This window comes from Oncorhynchus keta, chromosome 17 (assembly GCF_023373465.1).
Source record: "Oncorhynchus keta strain PuntledgeMale-10-30-2019 chromosome 17, Oket_V2, whole genome shotgun sequence".
NCBI lineage: Eukaryota > Metazoa > Chordata > Actinopteri > Salmoniformes > Salmonidae > Oncorhynchus > Oncorhynchus keta.
In genome coordinates, this window is record NC_068437.1 from 15,657,886 (window position 1) to 15,680,876 (window position 22,991).

Consider the following 22,991-nt stretch of genomic DNA (forward strand, 5'->3'; position numbering starts at 1 on the left):
TTTGCTCATTTATTTATTTTTTAAATATCACATTTACATAAGTATTCAGACACTTGAGTCATTCTTCTCTGCAGATCCTCTCAAGCTCCGTCAGGTTGGATGGGGAGCGTCGCTGCACAGCTATTTTCAGGGCTTTCCAGAGATATTCGATCGGGTTCAAGTCCGGGCTCTGGCTGGGCCACTCAACATCTCCAGGGTGATCAATGGAAACAGGATGCACCCGAGTTCAATTTCGAATCTCATAGCAAAGGGTCTGAATAGTTATGAAATAATTTATTTCTGTTTGAAAGTTTTTATACATTTGAAAACATGACAAAAACTGTTTTTGTACATACAGTGCATTCTGGAAGTATTCAGACCCCGTTATTTTTTTCAGACTTTGTTACGTTACAGCCTTATTCTGTAATGGATCATTCCCCCCTCATCAATCTACACACAATACCCCATAATGACAAAGCAAAAACAGTTTTTTAGAAATATTTGCAGATTTATAAAAAAGTAAAAAACAGAAATATCACATTTGTATAATTATTCAGACCGTTTACTCAATACTTTTTTGAAGCAGCATTGGCAGCGATTACAGCCTCAAGTCTTCTTGTTTATGATGCTAAAAGCTTGGGACACCTGTATTTTGGGAGTTTCTGCTTCTTTGCAGATCCTCTCAAGTTCTGTCAGGTTGGATGGGGAGTGTCGATGAACAGCTATTTTCAGGTCTCTCCAGAGATGTTAGATCGGGTTCAAGTCCGGGCTCGGGCTGGGCCACACAAGGACATTCAGATACCTGTCCTGAAGCCCATCCTGCGTTGTCTTGGCTATGTGCTAAGGGTTGTTGTTTTGCTGGAAGGTGAACATTCGCCCCCAGTCTGAGGTGCTGAGTGCTCTGGTCTGGTTTCATCAGACCATAGAATCTTGTTTCTAATGGTCCGAAAGGCCTTTTACTGAGGAGTGACTTACCATCTGGCCACTTTACCATAAAAGGGCTGATTGGTGGAACAAGGCCATTCTCCCCCAATTGCTCAGTTTGGCCGGGCAGCCAGCTCTAGGAAGAGTCCAATCAATTGAATTTACCACAGTAGGATTCCAATCAAGTTGTAGCAACATCTTAAGGATGATCAATGGAAACAGGATGCACATGAGCTCAATTTCGAGTCTCATAGCAGGGTCTGAATGCGTATGTAAATAATATATCTCTAAGGTATCGGTTTTTTGTTGTTCCCAACATTTTTTAAAACCTCTTTTCACTTTGTAATTTTGGGGATGTTGGGTGTAGATTGATGAGGGGTGCAAATCAATTTAATGCATTTTAGAATAAGGTTGTAACGTAGCAAAATGTGGAAAAAGTCAAGGGTTCTGAATACTTTCAGAATGCACTGTGTATACCATGCAATGCACAGAGACACCACAAACAGTGTTCTCTATCCAGGAGAGTTCAGAGAGATACAGTAGCCTACACAGTTTGCTCTATTATATCTGCAACTTATCGCACTAAGAAACATTATGTTATAGAACTTGTTCTTTGTGTCTCATTTCCACCATACATGGTAAGAGAATGATAAGGGAATAAACTATTGATACCATAATCTTATATAATATGTTACGGATGATCATCAAATTTGGCCGCAGAGTTTTCAGAGATAAATAGGAGGGGTCTTGATGGGTCCCTCAGATTAAGAGTCATTTTGATCATCATGTGTTATGTAGAGATAACTCATCGGCAGATGCTTGTCAATTTGTTTCCTTGTTACTCAGGGAAGAAAATAACCTCCAATGTTGTTTTCATAGCAGGAAGAATGTTCCATTACCTTCACTGTCTGTCTGGACACACACACATGCATGTACAGTACACAAACACATACACCTAGAAGACCAGCATCCCGGAGTTGCCTCTTCACTGTTGACATTGAGACTGGTGTTTTGCGGGTACTATTTAATGAAGCTGTCAGTTGAGGACTTGTGAGGCATCTGTTTCTCAAACTAGACACTCTAATGTACTTGTCCTCTTGCTCAGTTGTGCACCAGGGCCTCCCACTCCTCTTTCTATTCTGGTTAGAGTCTGTTTGCACTGTTCTGTGACGGGAGCAGTACACAGCGTTGTACAATATCTTCAGTTTCTTGACAATTTCTCGTATTGAATAGCCTTAATTTCTCAGAGCAAGAATAGACTGATGAGTTTCAGAAGAAAGGTCTTTGTTTCTGGCCATTTTGAGCCCCTAATCAAACCCATAAATGCTGATGCTCCAGATACTCAACTAGTCTAAAGAAGGCCAGTTTTATTGCTTCTTTAAATCAGAACAACAGTTTCAGCTGTGCTAACATAATTGCAAAAGGGTTTTCTAATGATCAATTAGCCTTTTAAAATGATAAAAACTTGGATTAGCTAACACAACGTGGCATTGGAACACTGGAGTGATGGTTGCTGATAATGGGCCTCTGTACGCTTATGTACCGTAATTGCTGGACTATTAAGCGCACCTGAATATAAACCGCACCCACTGAATTATAAAAAAATATGTATTTCGTACATAAATAAGCCGCACGTGTCTATAAGCCACAGGTGCCTACCGGTACATTGAAACAGATGAACTTTACACAGCCTTTAAACGAAACACGGCTTGTAACAAAAATAAATAGGCTTTAACGAAACACGGCTTGTAACAAAAATAAATAGGCTTTAACGAAACACGGCTTGTAACAAAAATTAAAACAGTAGCCTACCAAGAAAGTCATTGGTCACTATCTTCCGCCTCCTGTGCACTGAACCCACTGAAGTCATCTCCTTCGGTGTCGGAGTTGAATAGCCTCAGAATTGCTTCATCCAATGTTGGATCGTTTTCATTGTCGCTCTCGTCACTTTCATCCGGAGGCAAATACCCCGCTGAGCTCATGCTGCCCCTTCAACACGCAGCAGTCCAGCCTTTCGAAACCCGTTGATGATAGTGGATTTTTTGACAATGCTCCACGCTGTCAGGACCCACTGGCAGACTTGACCATAAGATGCTCTTCACCTGCGGCCAGTTTTAGTGAAGGATTTCTCCCCACTTGTCATCCAAGCCTCCCACTGAACAAGGAGCGCCACCTTAAATGAACGATTTACACTGATGTCTAGTGGCTGCAAATACTTTGGGCCATCTGCTTTTCTTCCCTCTGAAAGCTTTTGTTGTCTTTTTGCACTGAGTCAGTTCCTCACGCTGCTGTTTCCAACGTCTTATCATCGACTCATTAAGGCCAAGCTCCCATGCAGCAGCTCTATTTCCTTTTCCAACAGCCAGATTTATCGCCTTCAACTTGAAAGCTGCATCATATGCATTTCTCCGTGTCTTTGCCATGATGAGGGTGACAAAATTACTACCGTAATCAGAATGATGGGATGTTTGAGCGCGCTCGATTTACGTCACATTATGTGACGGTGCTCAGTTTTTTGGCGGCATGAATCTTGTGAAAGCGGGAAAAATCCATAAATTAGCCGCGTCATTGTATAAACCGCGAGGTTCAAAGTGTGGGAATAAAGTAGTGGCTTATAGTCCGGAAATTACGGTATATATTCTATTTTTTTTTAAATCCAGCTACAATAGTCATTGACAACATTAACAATGTCTACACTGTATTTCTGATCAATTTTATGTTATTTTAATGGACAATTCTTTTTGCTTTTCTTTAAAAAAAACAAGGACATTTCTAAGTGACCCAAACTTTTGAAAGGTTGTTTACAGCACACACAAACAAACATCCCCATTTTATTTATACAAAATCTTGAATTATATTCTTTTCAATTATCAAATGACTGCTTAGACGAAGGTCATCACAGACCGAAAGCATATCAAAATAAAACTCTGAAATTGCATCTGATTGCATTGCAGTGTGCGGAGACTACTTTTTCACTACACATTTATCCTGCCCCTTTTCTGAGCCTAATAGTCAGGTGTGCGGCAGATCACCTCATTATGATTATATTTGACAAAATATACAGTGTTATAACAATGTACAGTGTTATAACAATGCAGTGTTATAACAATGTAGATTTTCTTAATGGATATCTGTTTAGATCCATTTGTTATTTTATTACAGGAGCTAAACAGAAAGATAAGCGTCTTTGACACACTTCAATCTGAAATGCAGGTGGTAACGTTAAGGGGAATGTATTTTTCACCAGCCCTTCACTTGTAAAGGAAGTGTCTCCACCTACCCACAAGTTGTGTCCTAAATTGCACCCTATTCAATCAATCAATCCATCAATAAAATGTATTTATTTAGCCTTTTTACATCAGCAGTTGTCCCAAAGTGCTCATACAAAAATCCAGCATAAAACCCTGAAAAGCAAGCAATGCAGATGTAGAATCACAGTGCTTAGGAAAAACTCCCAAGAAAGGCCGGAACCTAAGAAGAAACCTAGAGAAGAACCAGGCTCTCCGGGGTGGCCAGTCCTCTTCTGACAAGATCGTACTTCGGGATTTTAAAACGTTCATACCATAGGTGACCAGCAGGGTCAAATAATAATCACAGTTACTATAGAGGTGAGTATTCAGTAAAGACTTAAATGTTGAGACAGCGTCTGAGTCTCTCACGTGGATTGGCAGACCATACCATAAAGTTGAGCTCTATAGGAGAAAGCCCTGCTCAAGCTCTTTGCTTAGAAATTCTAGGACCAATAAGGAGGACTGCGTCTTGTGACCATAGCGTATGTGTAGATATGTACGGCAGGACAAAACCGGAGAGATAGGTAGGAGCAAGTCCATGTAATGCTTTGTAGGTTAGCAGTAAAACCTTGAAATCAGTCCTAGCCTTAACACGAAGCCAGTGTAGAGAGACTAGCACTAGTGTAATACGATCCAATTTTGGGGTTCTAGTCAAGATTCTAGCATTCGTATTTAGCACTAGCTGAAGTTTATTGAGTTATTTATCCACATAGCAGGAGTAGAGCACTGCAGTAATGTAATCTGGAAGTGACAAAAGCATGGATTAGAAAACGCTGAAAAAGTTTTGATATGTTCATCAAAAGAGAGATCAGGTTCTGGAGTAATGGCAAGGTCCTACACAGTTTTATTTCAGACAACTGTACAACCATCAAGATTCATTGTTAAATCAAATAACAGATTTCTTTGATTCTTGGGACCTAAAACTGTCAGAGTTTAAAATTAAAACATTTGTTGCCATCCACTTCCTTATTTCTGAAATACAGGCTTCCAGGGTAGGCAATTTTGGGGCTTCATCATGTTTCATTAAATTGTACAACTATGTGTCATCTGCATAGCAGTGAAAGTTGACATTGTGTTTCTGAATGACATCACCAAGAGGTAGCATACACTGAGTGCACAAAACATTAGCAACACCTGCTCTTTTCATGACATAGACTGATGGTGAATCCAGGTGAAAGCTATGATCCCTTATTGATGTCACCTGTTAAATCTACTTCAATCAGTGTAGGTTAAGCCTTGAGATCATTCAGACATGGATTGTGTATGTGTGCCATTCAGAGTGTGAATGGGCAAGACAAAATATTTAAGATTTAAGTGCCTTTGAACAGGGTATGGTAGTAGGTGTCTGATGCGCCTGTTTGAGTGATGCGCCTGTTTGAGAACTACAAAGCTGCTGGTTTTGTCACTCTCAACACTTTCCCGTGTGTATCAAAAACGGTCCACTACCTAAAAGACATCCAGCCGACTTGACACAACTGTGGGAAGCATTGGCGTCAACATGGCCCAGCATCCCGGTGGAATGCTTTAAAAACCTTGTAGAGTCCATGACCTGATGAATTGAGGCTGTTCTGAGTGCAAAAGGGGGTGCAACTCAATATTAGGAAGGTGAAAAACAATAGTGGTCCTAAAATGGAACCTTGAACACAAAATTACCATTGATTTGTCAGAGGACAAACCAGCCACAGAGACAAACTGATATCTTTCCGACAGATGAGATCTGTCGTGGAAATTACCACCAGGGACACCTGTAGTCAATCTTAAATGAATCATTGTTCATTATCAGCAAACTGGAGAGGTTCAAACAAACTCAATGCACCATAGTACACGTCGTTCGGGAGCTCCCCCGGGGCAGTCCCGTTAGTTCTCTTATATACTGCTTACAGTTATATTTGCATGATTTAGCTTATTTATTATTCATAATTCATTCATCATTAACGTTTGGTTCATGCATGTGACTGACCAATACCTCACAAGGCTTCTTCTCTCTAAGCTGAGACCTTGAAACTGAGACACCCTTTTCGGTTCTCAAAACAATGTTCTGGGCGTACTGACAAATTGCTTATATTGATAGTGAGTACTGCTCACAGGCAGAATCAATCAGTCACTTGCATGAACTCAGTGAAATTGGTTATTAGAAAACCACAAACATAAAATGCTCCTTCACAGATATAAACCAAGCAAGAACTTGTCTGCGTAAACCAATTAGGGTTTCCAATCTCTCCAAAATAATGTAGCAATTTAGTGCACTATTTCTGACCAAGGCCCACTGGGCTCTGATCTGGTCAAAAGTAGTACAATATACAGGGAATAAATAGGGAGCCACTTGGGGCTGCAGTGGAGCAGGTTGAGAGCTTCAAGTTCCTTGGTGTCCACATCAACAACAAACTAGCATGGTCCAAACACACCAAGAAAGTCGTGAAGAGGGCACGACAAAAACCTATTCCCCCTCAGGAAACTAAAAAGATTTGGCATGGGTCCTCAAAAGGTTCTACAGCTGCAACATCGAGAGCATTACTGACTGGTACGGCCACTGACAGCAAGGCACTACAGAGGGTAGTGCGAACGGCCCAGTACATCACTGGGGCTAAGCTGCCTGCCACCCAGGACCTCTACACCAGGCGGTGTCAGAGGAAGGCCCTAAAAATTGTCAAAGACCCCAGTCATTGTCAAAGACCCTACTACCGCATGGCATGCGGTACCGGAGTGCCAAGTCTAGGACAAAAATGCTTCTCAACAGTTTTTATCCCCAAGCCATAAGACTCCAGAAGAAATCTTTGGGGCGGCAGGGTAGTCTAGTGGTTAGAGCATTGGAACTGTAACCGGAAGGTTGCAAGTTCAAACCCCCGAGCTGACAAGGTACAAATCTGTCGTTCTGTCCCTGAACAGTTAACCCACTGTTCCTAGGCCGTCATTGAAAATAAGATTTTTTTCTTAACTGACTTGCCTGGTTAAATAAAGATAAAATAATCAAATGGCAACCTGGAATATTTACATTGTGTGCCCCCCAACCCCTCTTTTTATGCTGCTGCTACTCTCTGTTTATCATATATGCATAGTCACTTTAACTATTCATTCATGTACATACTACCTCAATTGGGCCGACCAACCAGTGCTCCCGCACATTGGCTAATCGGGCTATCTGCATTGTGTCCCGCCACCCACCACCCTCCAACCCCTCTTTTACGCTACTGCTACTCTCTGTTTATCATATATGCATAGTCACTTTAACCACATCTACATGTACATACTACCTCAATCAGCCTGACTAACCGGTGTCTGTATGTAGCCTCGTTACTTGTATAAAGTGCTTCTACACCTGCATTGCTTGCTGTTTGGGGTTTTAGGCTGAGTTTCTGTACAGCACTTTGAGATATCAGCTGATGTACGAAGGGCTATATAAATACATTTGATTTGATTTGCTTTGTATAGCCTCGCTACTGTATATAGCCTGTCGTTTTACTGTTGTTTAATTTCTTTACTTACCCTATTGTTCACCTAACACCTTTTTTTGCACTATTGGTTAGAGCCTGTAAGTAGGCATTTCACTGTAAACTACACCTGTCGTAGTCGGCGCACGTGACAAATAAACTTTGAAACTTTGATTTGGGATGCACCCACATCATCATGAAGAGGACCTCCCAGACACCAGGCTCTCCTGCAACATGTCCGCTCCCACTCCACAACAACAGTTTCCCCTATTGTTCTGCCCAGGTCCTCAGAACAATAACATTGTTATCTATTTGCCAATATATTTTTAAATATCCCTCACTGATGCCAATTTCCAACAATAAACACCAAAAATGTTAGAGTAAAGTGCTGATTTGAGCTGGTTGTTAGTTTTTTTTGTCATGTTGCTACAGACGAAACACAGTCATTCATTCTTTTTGCATAGTTGCTATGCAAAAGGACTGGTCGTCAGTTCAAAATGGTTGTTATGCAGGCTGGATAACCTTCTTGACAATTGATAGCTTGCTAGCTAGCCAACTTCCCTTAACTTGATCAGTGACGTGAAACATTAAACCTGGAATGACAGTACACGTGCTGCATTTTTGTTTGTTTGAGCTTTTTATCTATTGGTATTTACTTGGATATGTCCATGATAATGACGTTGATGCGTGATTTCGACTTGCTCAGAAAAAGTTGTCTCGTCTCTTCTGGGCACAGTTAACTCCATGTATGGTACTACGGAGATCAAAGTTCAAAAGTGAAACATTGTTTCCGAGGTCAGACAGGCACAGGTCTTCAATGATATTCTTATGGAGGCGCAGTGATAATTTTCAGATGTAACTGTTCGCAGGCATAGGTGTGTATGCGATGGCCAATACAGCACGGGTTCGAACACTGCTCATCCAATTAGCATCCAGGATCCAAACAACCAGTTTCAAAAACGGTTATGTTTTTAAGTCAGCTTACTGCATTCCCATAAGTCATCTGTTCCTAGAATTGTGGGTCGGAATGTTTGATAGGAATGACCTCTTGGAACTCAAAGGACCTCCAAAGAAACACAGCTGCTATCAGACTGCTGTTTCCTGTGACACACATGGACACTGCATGAGACGAGAAAAATTACATTCATAGATTCCTCAAAACAAGCCGTTGTTGTGAAACTAACCATTCTCCATTTCTTAAGATCAGGATCACCTTGAAAATAATATTGAACATAAGTTAATTAGAGAGTAAAACACATGGTTGTCCATTGTGGTTTAACTTTTGTTTGCGGGGGCCTTGAAAATGGCAAAGGCGTGAATTTCACAGAGGAATTCCAGGTAGAGTAAAATGCCAAATCATACATTTATTAATCAGAGGTGCTTTGATGTGTCTGGGATCACATGGCGAGGGCCTGTGGATGTCAAAAATAAGATAGACAGAGGTTAGTCTTTCTCAGTGAACTCAGAGGCCAGGCAGGTGGCCAGGAATCAAAGGCAGAACCAGGAAGGTGAGACGGAGTCTACCAGGCCCACCTTCCGCCCACACAGCCAGAGATAGCCTGCCTAACCGAAGGGCTGGAATAGAAGTTTGGAAACAAAGTAACTACCTAAAGACAGACCTTCGCTTGGCTGGTTGGCTTAATAACAAATCTTCCGCAGCACTATGACATGTTGCAGTATTCAAATCCTCCTCAGCACTATGACACGGTGCCTCAGCACTATGACACGGTGCCTCAGCACTATGACACGGTGCAGTATTCAAATCCTCCTCAGCGTTATGACACGGTGCCTCAGCACTATGACACGGTGCAGTATTCAAATCCTCCTCAGCGTTATGACACGGTGCCTCAGCACTATGACACGGTGCAGTATTCAAATCCTCCTCAGCGTTATGACACGGTGCCTCAGCACTATGACACGGTGCAGTATTCAAATCCTCCTCAGCGTTATGACACAGTGCCTCAGCACTATGACACGGTGCAGTATTCAAATCCTCCTCAGCGTTATGACACGGTGCCTCAGCACTATGACACGGTGCAGTATTCAAATCCTCCTCAGCGTTACGACACGGTGCCTCAGCACTATGGCACGGTGCAGTATTCAAATCCTCCTCAGCGTTATGACACGGTGCCTCAGCACTATGGCACGGTGCAGTATTCAAATCCTCCTCAGCACTATGACACGGTGCCTCAGCACTATGACACGGTGCCTCAGCACTATGACACGGTGCAGTATTCAAATCCTCCTCAGCGTTATGACACGGTGCCTCAGCACTATGACACGGTGCCTCAGCACTATGACACGGTGCAGTATTCAAATCCTCCTCAGCACTATGACACGGTGCCTCAGCACTATGACACGGTGCCTCAGCACTATGACACGGTGCAGTATTCAAATCCTCCTCAGCGTTATGACACGGTGCCTCAGCACTATGACACGGTGCAGTATTCAAATCCTCCTCAGCGTTATGACACGGTGCCTCAGCACTATGACACGGTGCAGTATTCAAATCCTCCTCAGCGTTATGACACGGTGCCTCAGCACTATGACACGGTGCAGTATTCAAATCCTCCTCAGCGTTATGACACAGTGCCTCAGCACTATGACACGGTGCAGTATTCAAATCCTCCTCAGCGTTATGACACGGTGCCTCAGCACTATGACACGGTGCAGTATTCAAATCCTCCTCAGCGTTACGACACGGTGCCTCAGCACTATGGCACGGTGCAGTATTCAAATCCTCCTCAGCGTTATGACACGGTGCCTCAGCACTATAGCACGGTGCAGTATTCAATTTTTTTTATTTATTTTTATTTCACCTTTATTTAACCAGGTAGGCTAGTTGAGAACAAGTTCTCATTTGCAACTGCGACCTGGCCAAGATAAAGCATAGCAGTGTGAACAGACAACACAGAGTTACACATGGAGTAAACAATTAACAAGTCAATAACACAGTAGAAAAAATGGGCAGTCTATATACAATGTGTGCAAAAGGCATGAGGAGGTAGGCGAATAATACAATTTTGCAGATTAACACTGGAGTGATAAATGATCAGATGGGCATGTACAGGTAGAGATATTGGTGTGCAAAAGAGCAGAAAAGTAAATAAATTAAAAAAAACAGTATAAAAACAGTATGGGAATGAGGTAGGTGAAAATGGGTGGGCTATTTACCTATAGACTATGTACAGCTGCAGCGATCGGTTAGCTGCTCGGATAGCTGATGTTTGAAGTTGGTGAGGGAGATAAAAGTCTCCAACTTCAGCGATTTTTGCAATTCGTTCCAGTCACAGGCAGCAGAGTACTGGAACGAAAGGCGGCCAAATGAGGTGTTGGCTTTAGGGATGATCAGTGAGATACACCTGCTGGAGCGCGTGCTACGGATGGGAGTTGCCATCGTGACCAGTGAACTGAGATAAGGCGGAGCTTTACCTAGCATGGACTTGTAGATGACCTGGAGCCAGTGGGTCTGGCGATGAATATGTAGTGAGAGCCAGCCGACTAGAGCATACAAGTCGCAGTGGTGGGTGGTATAAGGTGCTTTAGTGACAAAACGGATGGCACTGTGATAGACTGCATCCAGTTTGCTGAGTAGAGTGTTGGAAGCCATTTTGTAGATGACATCGCCGAAGTCGAGGATCGGTAGGATAGTCAGTTTTACTAGGGTAAGCTTGGCAGCGTGAGTGAAGGAGGCTTTGTTGCGGAATAGAAAGCCGACTCTTGATTTGATTTTCGATTGGAGATGTTTGATGTGAGTCTGGAAGGAGAGTTTGCAGTCTAGCCAGACACCTAGGTACTTATAGATGTCCACATATTCAAGGACCTCCTCAGCGTTATGACACGGTGCCTCAGCACTATGGCACGGTGCAGTATTCAAATCCTCCTCAGCGTTATGACACGGTGCCTCAGCACTATGGCACCGTGCAGTATTCAAATCCTCCTCAGCACTATAGCACGGTGCAGTATTCAAATCCTCCTCAGCACTATGGCACGGTGCAGTATTCAAATCCTCCTCAGCGTTATGACACGGTGCCTCAGCACTATGGCACCGTGCAGTATTCAAATCCTCCTCAGCACTATAGCACGGTGCAGTATTCAAATCCTCCTCAGCACTATGACATGTTGCAGTATTCAAATCCTCCTCAGCCTTATGACACGGTGCCTCAGCACTATGGCACGGTGCAGTATTCAAATCCCCCTCAGCACTATGACACGGTGCCTCAGCACTATGGCACGGTGCAGTATTCAAATCCTCCTCAGCACTATGACATGTTGCAGTATTCAAATCCTCCTCAGCCTTATGACACGGTGCCTCAGCACTATGGCACGGTGCAGTATTCAAATCCTCCTCAGCCTTATGACACGGTGCCTCAGCACTATGGCACGGTGCAGTATTCAAATCCTCCTCAGCACTATGGCACGGTGCAGTATTCAAATCCTCCTCAGCGTTATGACACGGTGCCTCAGCACTATGGCACGGTGCAGTATTCAAATCCTCCTCAGCACTATGACATGTTGCAGTATTCAAATCCTCCTCAGCCTTATGACACGGTGCCTCAGCACTATGGCACGGTGCAGTATTCAAATCCTCCTCAGCCTTATGACACGGTGCCTCAGCACTATGACACGGTGCAGTATTCAAATCCTCCTCAGCCTTATGACACGGTGCCTCAGCACTATGGCACGGTGCAGTATTCAAATCCTCCTCAGCCTTATGACACGGTGCCTCAGCACTATGGCACGGTGCAGTATTAAAATCCATAGAAATAGAATGATAAAAACGGGCATCCCCTTTCAAGTCAATTATGGCACAATGGGTGGACTGGCAGCCATGCTAGTGTACCCATTGGAGCAAAACAGAAAGTAAAAGCAGGAAGTTTACCCATCAATCTGTGCTGTGATTTGTTGAATCAACTCAACTGACATTACAAAAAATACATTCCATTGCATGAGTGACAGAAGCATAATTTGAATGAACATTCTACATTACCATGGAAATGATTGCATACTGATCACATACTGTACCAGGCAGCCATGGCGAGTGTACCCATGTGTTTACCAAGGTTGCCAGGGTTAGAGGTTCCAAGCCTGTTCTACTGTATTCATTCTATTTCTATGTTCAAGTCCTCAGCACTATGACAAGGTGCAGTACTCAAGTAATTCCAGTGAAAATATATAGTAAGGAGTATCTTCATTTCCATCAAATTACTGAAAATAATATTTTTATTGATTTTAGACACATATTTACAAGAATCTCACTTTACAGAACCTAAGCAATACACAAGACGTAATATGAAGGATAACAATAAGATGAGTGAACCCAACTCTGATCGACAGTAACTCAAGCCTGTCAAAGTGACACAATTGATAAACAACGCAACGTTGCGGGAGGTCACCATGCATTCAGCAGTACCAGAGGAAAACCTGCAGGACATATTAACACACACACATCCCATTCCTCCACTGCTCTGTGGTTGCTTGGAACCCCAACAATAGTCATGTCCTTGCTAATGATTCATAAATAGACTGAGTGTGTGTCCCTAGTGGTGTAGTGGTGCCTAGAGAAGTGGATATACTCCACGGTCCGCCCGGCGAAGGAAAGGCACACCGTGTGAAAAATTCAATGACAAACAGTGACATATACTCTAAGTAACCTAAAATGATGAATCCCATATTGGTCTTTCACAGTCAGGCCAACCCAAGCTGTACTGTGCAAGTAAGCTAATAGCAGGTATATTATTGAAATAGATAAATGAGACTGTCAACTGAGTCAGAAATGGACAGGTTTCAGATTTGTCCCATTTTTGTACAGGTTTTCACTGTCACACTTTTTAATAGAAAAACAAAAACATTGGATGTTCTAAGTCCACAACAACGCTTAAACCACATCAGGAGACCATTTATGAGTTCTGGGAAAGATCAAGGAAAATGTTATGTTTGAGTGTAGTTACCATTTAATTCAACTGTGCAGGCACCTTGCACTGTTATTTGGTTGGCAGTGTTTCTGTAGCTCACATGAGATCTCTGTCCATGAGACTGCTTGCATGTGGGGATATTTTAGAACAGCCATTTCCCGCAAATTACCTTTTGGAACATTTTGCGCATAGGCCTACCGCTGTGTGCACATTGTTGTACTTAAAATATGAAGAAATAATCATTTATCAACATTTTAAGCCAAAACATTCTGATCTGTTTCATCAGCCTTAGTAATTGATACAGCGTATACCTCCACTACACCACTATGATACAGATCGTGAGGATGAAGAATTGAGTATATGCAATACCCACAAAGTGGGTATAGAGTGTATCCTTTTGTACAACCTCCACCACACCACTGTGCATCCCAAATGGCACCCTATTTCCAATATAGTACACTAGGGTGCCATTTGGGACACGCCGTAAAACAGAGAAGCCTTCCAGCTTTTTATCTAACAGTTTCAATAAACAGGGATACAAGTAACTATGGAATAACTCAACCTGTCAACATTAATTGGACCTGAGGGAACAACGGTGTTGTTCTGCTGTTATTTTTCCCGAGTTAGTTCTCAAAGTTGATGACGTCGTATGTGTCATAACAGTTCACTGGAAAAGACTCTGACTGTCCATATGTGTTGAAATGTATGGTATGTAAGGGACATTAGGCCAGACTATCTATTAAATTCCCCCCTGTGTGGGAACATAATCATTTACATGATATTTTTCCATATTGTTGTGACATATTGTGAGCATGCCTGCATTGTACCTTACAGGATCTGAAAATCTGAGAATAAAATGAAACGTTGATTGTTAAAAGGCTTACAGAAGAATGAGAGGCAAGTCAAGGATGTGGTTAATCTAATTGATCTAACCTTCACATTCTCTGGGGGAACATTGATGTGTTAGACATGTCTGCAGTGCAGTGAGTGGGTTACCATGGCATTGTGTTCTACACACAGTTATAGGGACAAGAATGTCTTCACTTAATATTTTTTTGTATTACCATAAACAACAAGCACATGTATATCTGGGCATAATTAAAACTAATGGGCATAATGAAACATAATTATGAGCAGGGTTGGGGTGAATTCATTCAGTGGAGGCTCCTCCTCAGAGAAAGGGGAGGACCATCCTCCTCAGTGAATTCAATAAAAATAAAAACAGTGAAACATTTAAAAAGTTAATTTTTTTTAGATAAAACTATACAAAATATATTCACATGTCACCAAATAATTTATTAAAACACACTTTTTTGCAATGATGGTCTACAGTAGCCTCAACAGCAATCTGTAGGACAGCACCATGGTGTAGCTGGAAGACAGCTAGCTTCCATCCTCCTCTGACTTCAATACAAAGCCTAGGAGGCTCAAAGGTTTCACCCCCTTCCATAGACTTACACAGTAATTATGACAACTTCCAGAGGACATCCTCCAACCTATCAGAGCTCTTGCAGCATGAATTGGCATGTTGTCCACTCAATTTAAGGATCAGATAATGAATCCAGTACTGAAAGCATAAGCTACAACTAGCTAGCACTGCAGTGCATAAAATGTGGTGAATAGTTTATTCAAATAGAGAGAAAGACAATAGTTTAAAAGTAAAAAAAAATGTATTTATTCAAAGATGAAGGAGGAGCAAGAGAAAGAGAGAGAGATAGCTATATATATATATACATCTTTTTTCACATTCACTTACTTAGCTAGCAAATGGAGATAGCTCATTTAGCCTACTCAAACACCTGGCTCAAACAGAGGGATGCTATGTTAGCTAGCCGTCTATGACTATCCAACACTGGAACTCTTCCAAGTCAAGATAAGCTTTTGGTTTTACTAATTTATTGCCACCGGGACACACCGGTGTAACTGCTAAACTGCTAATTGACAGAACACTGTATTGCATGATTGTAGCGGGTTTACTAACACATAAGTTCTATTAGTTATGTTGTCTATGACGTTACTTTAGCTAATATGGTGACAACGTTATCAACGATGTAGGCTGTGTGTAGCGGTTATGATATGAAGGTTTGGCTTGGAAAGTTGTTTTTCGCCTGGTCGCAGACAGCTGATGTGTTTTGCATTGAAGTCCACAAGCAAAGGGAAAAGATGAGAGGAGGAGAGTGTGTAGATGCGACAAGGAATACAACAAGCTGTTTGTATGTGGCTATGAAAGTAACTGTTTGCGTGTATTCATTCCGCCGATTCTGTTGAAAAACGTTTTATTTTTTAAACAGAAGCAAACGGAACGGAGATAAACATACCTACATTTGTCCAATAGAAACTCTTGTTTGCAACTGTTGGACAAATTATTACACCATAGATCAGCTAGTTGCAGGCAATTGTGTCCCAGACCTGCTGTTTTCAACTCTCTAGAGACCGCAGGAGTGGTAGAGATACTTTTAATGATCAACTATGAAAAGCCAACTGACATTTACTCCTGAGGTGCTGACTTGCTGCACCCTCGACAACTACTGCGATTATTATTATTTGACCATGCTGGTCATTTATGAACATTTGAACATCTTGGCCATGTTCTGTTATAATCTCCACCTGGCACAGCCAGAAGAGGACTGGCCACCCCTCATAGCCTGGTTCCTCTCTAGGTTTCTTCCTAGGTTTTGGCCTTTCTAGGGAGTTTTTCCTAGCCAACGTGTTTCAACACCTGCATTGCTTGCTGTTTGGGGTTTTAGGCTGGGTTTCTGTACAGCACTTTGAGATATCAGCTGATGTACAAAGGGCTATATAAATACAGTTGATTTGTGTTCAAGGCGGTATTGAGCGTGTCACTGTCTGTCCATGTGTCAATGTCTATCATGTCAAATCTTTCTCTCGACCTGTGTGTACCTATGTTGTAAACTTTCATTCATAGGTTAGGTCGTAGCAACCTCATGATGGGGAAAATATAGGGAAAATGTTAGTATAATGTAGTTGCCTAAACCTATCGATGTTACATTGAACTGGGTGAATAGAATATGAATGACAGTCATCCAATTAGCTGTAATAGAAATAAGGCCATGCTCATAAAAAAAAAACATTTGTCCTCCCTCATCATAAACGGCAACGACTGCTACTGATTTAATTTCAATTCCAGTCAATTCAGAATATAAACCAAATTCCTCTTCCAAATGTTCCTAATTGAAAAGCATTGAAGATAATTGAAACTTCAGGGTACTCCCAGAATTGACTGGAATTGACCCCAAAAATTACTGTATCAAATCGTCAAAGCAATATGACTGTCATTGGAAACAATGCAATCCATCAGGACAACCCCAATGAGTTACTCAATGTCCAGTCCACCTTCACCTGCTCAGTCTACTTAAAATATGTACCGTAAGAAAAACAATTCCATTTAATCTTCAAAGCCACATGACAGGAGTTCTTCAAAGTATAATCCATTGGGACATCATCAACGACTTTCTCTCTGATCTCTCTGGAGTTGCTCAAGGCTTTCATAAGTCACAACTGACAGTTGTCTGGCATGCATTATCTGCTGGTTTAACTGGGGTCTATAAATCAAATCAAATCAAATCAAAGGAGTCTAGCATGAATCACTATGATTCTATCTGTGAATTCCTTACGAGAGACACACAGCAGTGAGCACTAAGCAGAAGCATCATTCCCTGCGGTCAGGGTACATCACACATATGTGTCCGGAATGGCACCCTATTCACTTTATAGTGCTCTATGGGGCCTGGTCAAAAATAGTGCACTATATAGGGAATAGAGTGCAATTTTGGGACACAGCCATAGTGTAGCAGTGAGATTGTCTGGGCTATTTCAATTAATTTTTCACATTTTATTGAACCCTTACTTAACTTGGCAAGTCAGTTAAGAACAAATTCTTATTTACAATGACGGCCTACCCCGGCCACACCCGGACGACGCTGGGCCAATTGTGCGCCGCGCTGTGGGACTCCCAATCACGGCCGGATGTGATGCAGCCAAGATTCCCTAGTATTAGTGTTCCAGACGGGTTTATTTGATTAATTTCTTTTTGATATTAGATCAGCTTTAATATTGCAGATAGATTGTGGCTTTCATCAATGTATTTGTCTGCTTCATTTCCAATCCCCCATATATTGTTTCGGTAAATATATATATACAGTAACAGTCAAAAGTTTGAACACACCTACTCATTAAAACGTTTTTCTTTATTTTTGCTATTTTCAACATTGTAGAATAATAGTGAAGACATCAAAACTATGAAATAAAACATATGGAATCCCGTAGTAAACAAAAAAGTGTTAAACAAATAAAAATATATTCAATATTTTAGATTCTTCAAAGTAGCCACCCTTTGCCTTGATGACAGCTTTGCACACTCTTGGCATTCTCTCAACCAGTTTCCTGAGGTAGTCACCTGGAATGATTTTCCAACAGTCGTGAAGGAGTTCCCACATATGCTGAGCACATGTTGGCAGCTTTTCCTTCACTCTGCGGTCCAAATCATCCCCTACCATGTCAATTCGGTTGAGATTGGATGATTGTGGAGGCCAGGTCATCTGATGCAGCATTCCATCTCTCTCCTTCTTGGTCAAATAGCCCTTACACAGCCTGAAGGTGTGTTTTGGGTCATTGTCCTTTTGAAAAACAAATTATATTCCCACTAAGCGTAAACCAGATGATTTATGACTTGTGAGGTGTCTGTTTCTCAAATGTACTTGTCCTCTTGATCAGGTGTGCACCGGGGCCTCTCATTCCTCTTTCTATTCTGGTTAGAGACAGTTTGCGCTGTTCTGTGAAGGGAGCAGTACACAGCGTTGTACGAGATCTTCAGTTTCTTGGCAATTTTTCGCATTGGAATAGCCTTCACTTCTCAGAACAAGAATAGACTGACGAGTTTCCGAGGCTGTCATCGAACCCACAAATTCTGATGCTCCAGATATTCAACTAGTCTAAAGATGGAAAGTTTAATTGCTTCTTTAATCAGAATAACAGTTTTCAGCTGTGCTAACATAATTGCAAAAGGGTTTTCTATTGATTAATTAGCCTTTTAAAATGAGAAACTTGGATTAGCTAACACAATGTGCCATTGGAACACAGGAGTGATGGTTGCTGATAATGGGCCTCTGTGCGCCTATGTAGATATTCCATTAAAAATCTGCCATTTCCAGCTACAATAGTCATTGACAACATTAAGGTCTACACTGTAATAGTGATATTTTGTAGATTATTTAAATAAAATAAATAAATAATGAAAGTTAGAGGAATAAAGGGAAAAAGGCCATTCTTGAACATGAGGAGAAGCATTCTTACTAATCTGTTAGGGAACCAGTTCAGATTTAAGTAAAACATTTGTATGATTGAAGAGTCTTTAATATTTAATATTGTCTGCCCTCCAAATTCATATTCATTATTTAAATATGCCTGTCTAATTTCGTCTGGCTTGCAGTTCCAAATAAAATGTATTTTTTGCTCAAATAATTTAAAAACAAGTCGCTAGGTTTAGGCAAGGCCATAAGCAAATAGATAAACTGGGATATGACTTAAGAGTTAATCATGGTGATTTTTCCACAAAAAGACAGGTATTTTCCTCTCTACAGTAGCAAGATCTTATCTATTTTTGCTAACTTTCTATTCAAATATATTGTACTGAGATCATTTCTTTCTTTCGGAATACAAATGGGTTTATTGGGGAATGTCTTCCTCATTCAACACACACAGAATGTGTGACATCCCTCCATGAGAAATAAATTAGACGTTTGCGTGTGCTGAATTGAGATTTTCCCTTTCGTAATGTGTCAAATAGAGATTAGGCCTGATAAAGATGAATATTAATGAGGTTAGCTTCCCAGAACGTGCTTACATTTGTATATGAAGCATATACAGTGGCATTGAGAAGATGTAATATCAGGGTCATAATATAAGTATAGCAACCCTTCTCTCCACTGACCCTTTACGGAGACTGAGTTATTCACTGCCCCGTTGTGGCTGTCCATAGACAGTGCTTGAATGCTCGATATCCTCTGCTTAGTGACAAGGCAGTTTTGAGATGAGACTCAGAATGTGACACATTAATTCCGTTTTTTGTTGAATTCTTGTTCTTTGAATACTTAGTCGTGTTCTCAGGAAATAAATGTTTTGCTCTGTTAGTACAACATTGCAACTTCTGACAGTGTGTGAAAAGTGGAGTTTTCCCTTTCCAGTTTTCCAAAGACAGAGAGAGTGAGCCACATAACCACTCACAGACTCATGCACACTCACACACTCTCTCTCACACACACACACACACACACACACACACACACACACACACACACACACACACACACACACACACACACACACACACACACACACACACACACACACACACACACACACACACACACACACACACACACACAGTAATAAAAATAATAAATAGCCCAGGGCTGGATCGATGATTGATAAGTCAGTCAGAACATCCACAGCTTAACCCTGAAACTCAGCAGATCAGAATGGAATCTGGGCCCGTTTGCTCATATAAATCTCTCCATAAACACTCATAGCTTCTCTCCATGCTGCACAGCATTATGTCATGTGTGATGAGAAAAGAAAACACACTTACTAGACACTCATTCAGTCATATTCTTCAAAGGGCCCTATCGGTAAAGACAAAAGATAAAGGACTATAAAAAGCTAAAAAACAAAGTCTCAAAGAGGTTGTTTGTGAAGTTCCTCAGTGCTTATACCAGTTCCAACAAACTTACTGAGTGGGTCTCACTCAGTCCACTACTGAGATATCTTGTGTGATTGAAGCCAGATGAGTGCGTCAACTGAATCTCCTAGGATTCTGAGTAATCTAGTGACATCTGGTGGTCAAACTGGAATGTAACAACTAACCACCAAAAGTATACTCCTGCTTTTATTTTTGAGGTTACAGGGTCAGGGTTGAAAAAGCTGCTGAAATTTCGACCACAATAAATGAGCAAAGGTAAAATCATGTGTGCTGGAGTTTAAAAAAAGGGTATTTTGCTTGTGGCCAGCAAGCATCAGTAAGTGTGTCCTGTGATTCAGAGCAAAGCTGGACAGTCGGCAAGAGTTCATTTGAAGATAGCCCAGACGGTAATAAAAAGTGTTCCAGATTATACCAGACAGAAGTCTCTGTCCCTTAACACTATACCTGATATTATTTACACAACTGTTTTGCCAACAAATTCCCTGATTTCACGAACTGATACTGTAGGCCAAGGCTCTACTGGACGCATTGTCTCAACGTGATCCTGGTAATCTGATTCACTACCTGTGAATCAGATTACCAATTCACTTCCTCTTCTTAATGCAGCACAGCGCAGATCCACTAACCAGCTGAACAAAGCACTGTGCAAATCTCAGAGCTTTGTCGAGTCACTGCCATGAGTCATGATAGCCATATACACACACACACTCACAGGACCGCACACAAACACACACGTACGTACACACCACCTTGATAATCCAATAGTGTAGTGAAGCTCCTTGAATGAGGGGGCGACAGTCTGTCGTTCTGTCCGTGAGGCACTCATCTGCAGGCCACGTGGGCTGATCACGAGCCCCACCTCCACACACACACACACACACACACACAGTTTACTTCGATATGATGGTTATTTAAGCAATAAAGCCAGAGGAGATGTGGTACATGGCCAATATACCACGGCTAAGGGATGTTTTTAGCCACCACGCAACACAGAATGCTTGAATTACAGCCCTTAGCCATGGTATATTGGCCATATATCACAAAGCCCCAAGGTGCTTTATTGCTATTATAAACTGCTTAGCAATGTAATTAGAGTAGTAAAAATAAATGTTTTGTCATACCCATGGTATACGGTCTGATATACCACAGCTGTCAGCCAATCAGCATTCAGGGCTCGAACCACCCAGTTTATAATATATCAATATTTGCGCATAAAGGATTTTCCACTGGCAATTTCAACTACTTTTCAACGTCCATGGACGTCCAGTGTCGGTCGGTGCTCAATGGGCAAGAGGGCTGGTGAAAGTAAATGGAAAGACATTTATCTGCAGAGAAAACATTGAGCTGAACTTAACAGTATGCCAGTGGAAGGAAGGACAGTAGCAGGTGACCCAACTGTGGTTTGTGACTACTATGAATTCTCATTATATCCAATTCAGTTGCAGTCATTCTGTTACTGATTTTCAGGTCATTCTGTTACCGACTTGGTAACAGAATGGCACATTTAATTCATTTATTATACAATGGGTGGGTCTAATCCTGAAAGCTGATTGGTTAAAACCGCATTACAGCCGGTGTCTATTTCACAAGTTAACACAGGCAAAATCTATGACGTTAAAATTCCAATTTACTCTGTTCCATCTGACTGTGCAATTCACTGTCTCATCAGCCCCGCCAAGCAATTTATAAACTTGATCTCCACTATAAAATGCCTCTAGACATTATTTCTCATTTATTTTCTACTAACATTTCTATCGGTTCGGTTGCTAGAGACGCAACCCAGTCGTTCAGTCTTTTTATTCCATTGCCATACTGGCTGGCAACGTTCTTATCCCTTGCTTGATAGGTAGCTAACTTTGGCTAACTTACAGTCACTGTCACACCCTGATCTGTTTCACCTGTCTTTGTGATTGTCTCCACCCCCTTCCAGGTGTTGCCCATCTTCCCCATTATCCCCTGTGTATTTATACCAGTGTTCTCTGTTTGTCTGTTGCCAGTTCATCTGGTTTGTCAAGTCAATCAGCGTTTTTGTATCAGCTCCTGCTTTTCCCCCAGTCTCTCTTTTCGCATCCTCCTGGTTTTGACCCTTGCCTGTCCTGACCCTAAGCCTGACCACTCTGCCTGCCATCCTGTACCTTTGCCCCCGTTGCTGTAATAAACATTGTTACTTCGACACGGTCTGCATCTGAGTCTTACCTTATCCTGATAGTCACGTCAAAAAGTGCATCCAGAACAACAGCAAAGTAGCTGCATTTGCATTTGTTTAAGCTGTTTACTTATTTATTTGGACACATCGATAACAATGAGCTTATGAGGCGTGATTTCACCTAGAATAGAAAATGTGGTCACTCGTCAGGACACTGTTGATCAGAGGAACTAGCCAACAACACAGCTAACACAAAATCACTTCAAACTGAATCTGGAAAGACTGCAAACTAGCAGCAATTCTTTTTTTTTTACCTTTTAAAATTGACATTACTTGTATAGATCCATAAAAATGATGCCAAATGATTTATGATTTTGACTGGCTGAGAAACACTGCCTGTCTATCTCCATCCCAACTGAGTTCGAATTTGAATATTGAAACAATGAGAAAATCCAACCAAATTCTTTTGAGAGAGAGAGACCATCCTCTTAGAAATAAGGTCATATTTTTAGTTTTCAATATGACCTTACTATTGCATTTCTAAGAGGATTGTCTCTCTCTCTCTCAAAACAAATTTGTTGGATTTTCTCC

General features: G+C 41.5%; 1 protein-coding gene across 1 annotated transcript; it reads left to right on the forward strand.

Annotated features, from left to right (window-relative positions):
- The first annotated feature begins 9,289 nt into the window (after positions 1–9,289).
- On the forward strand, positions 9,290–12,376 carry LOC127908175 (uncharacterized). Its single transcript, XM_052465211.1, has 2 exons — positions 9,290–10,402; positions 11,453–12,376. Exons 1-2 carry the CDS (start codon positions 9,290–9,292, stop codon positions 12,374–12,376), a joined length of 2,037 nt encoding a protein of 678 aa, XP_052321171.1.
- The last annotated feature ends 10,615 nt before the right edge of the window (positions 12,377–22,991 follow it).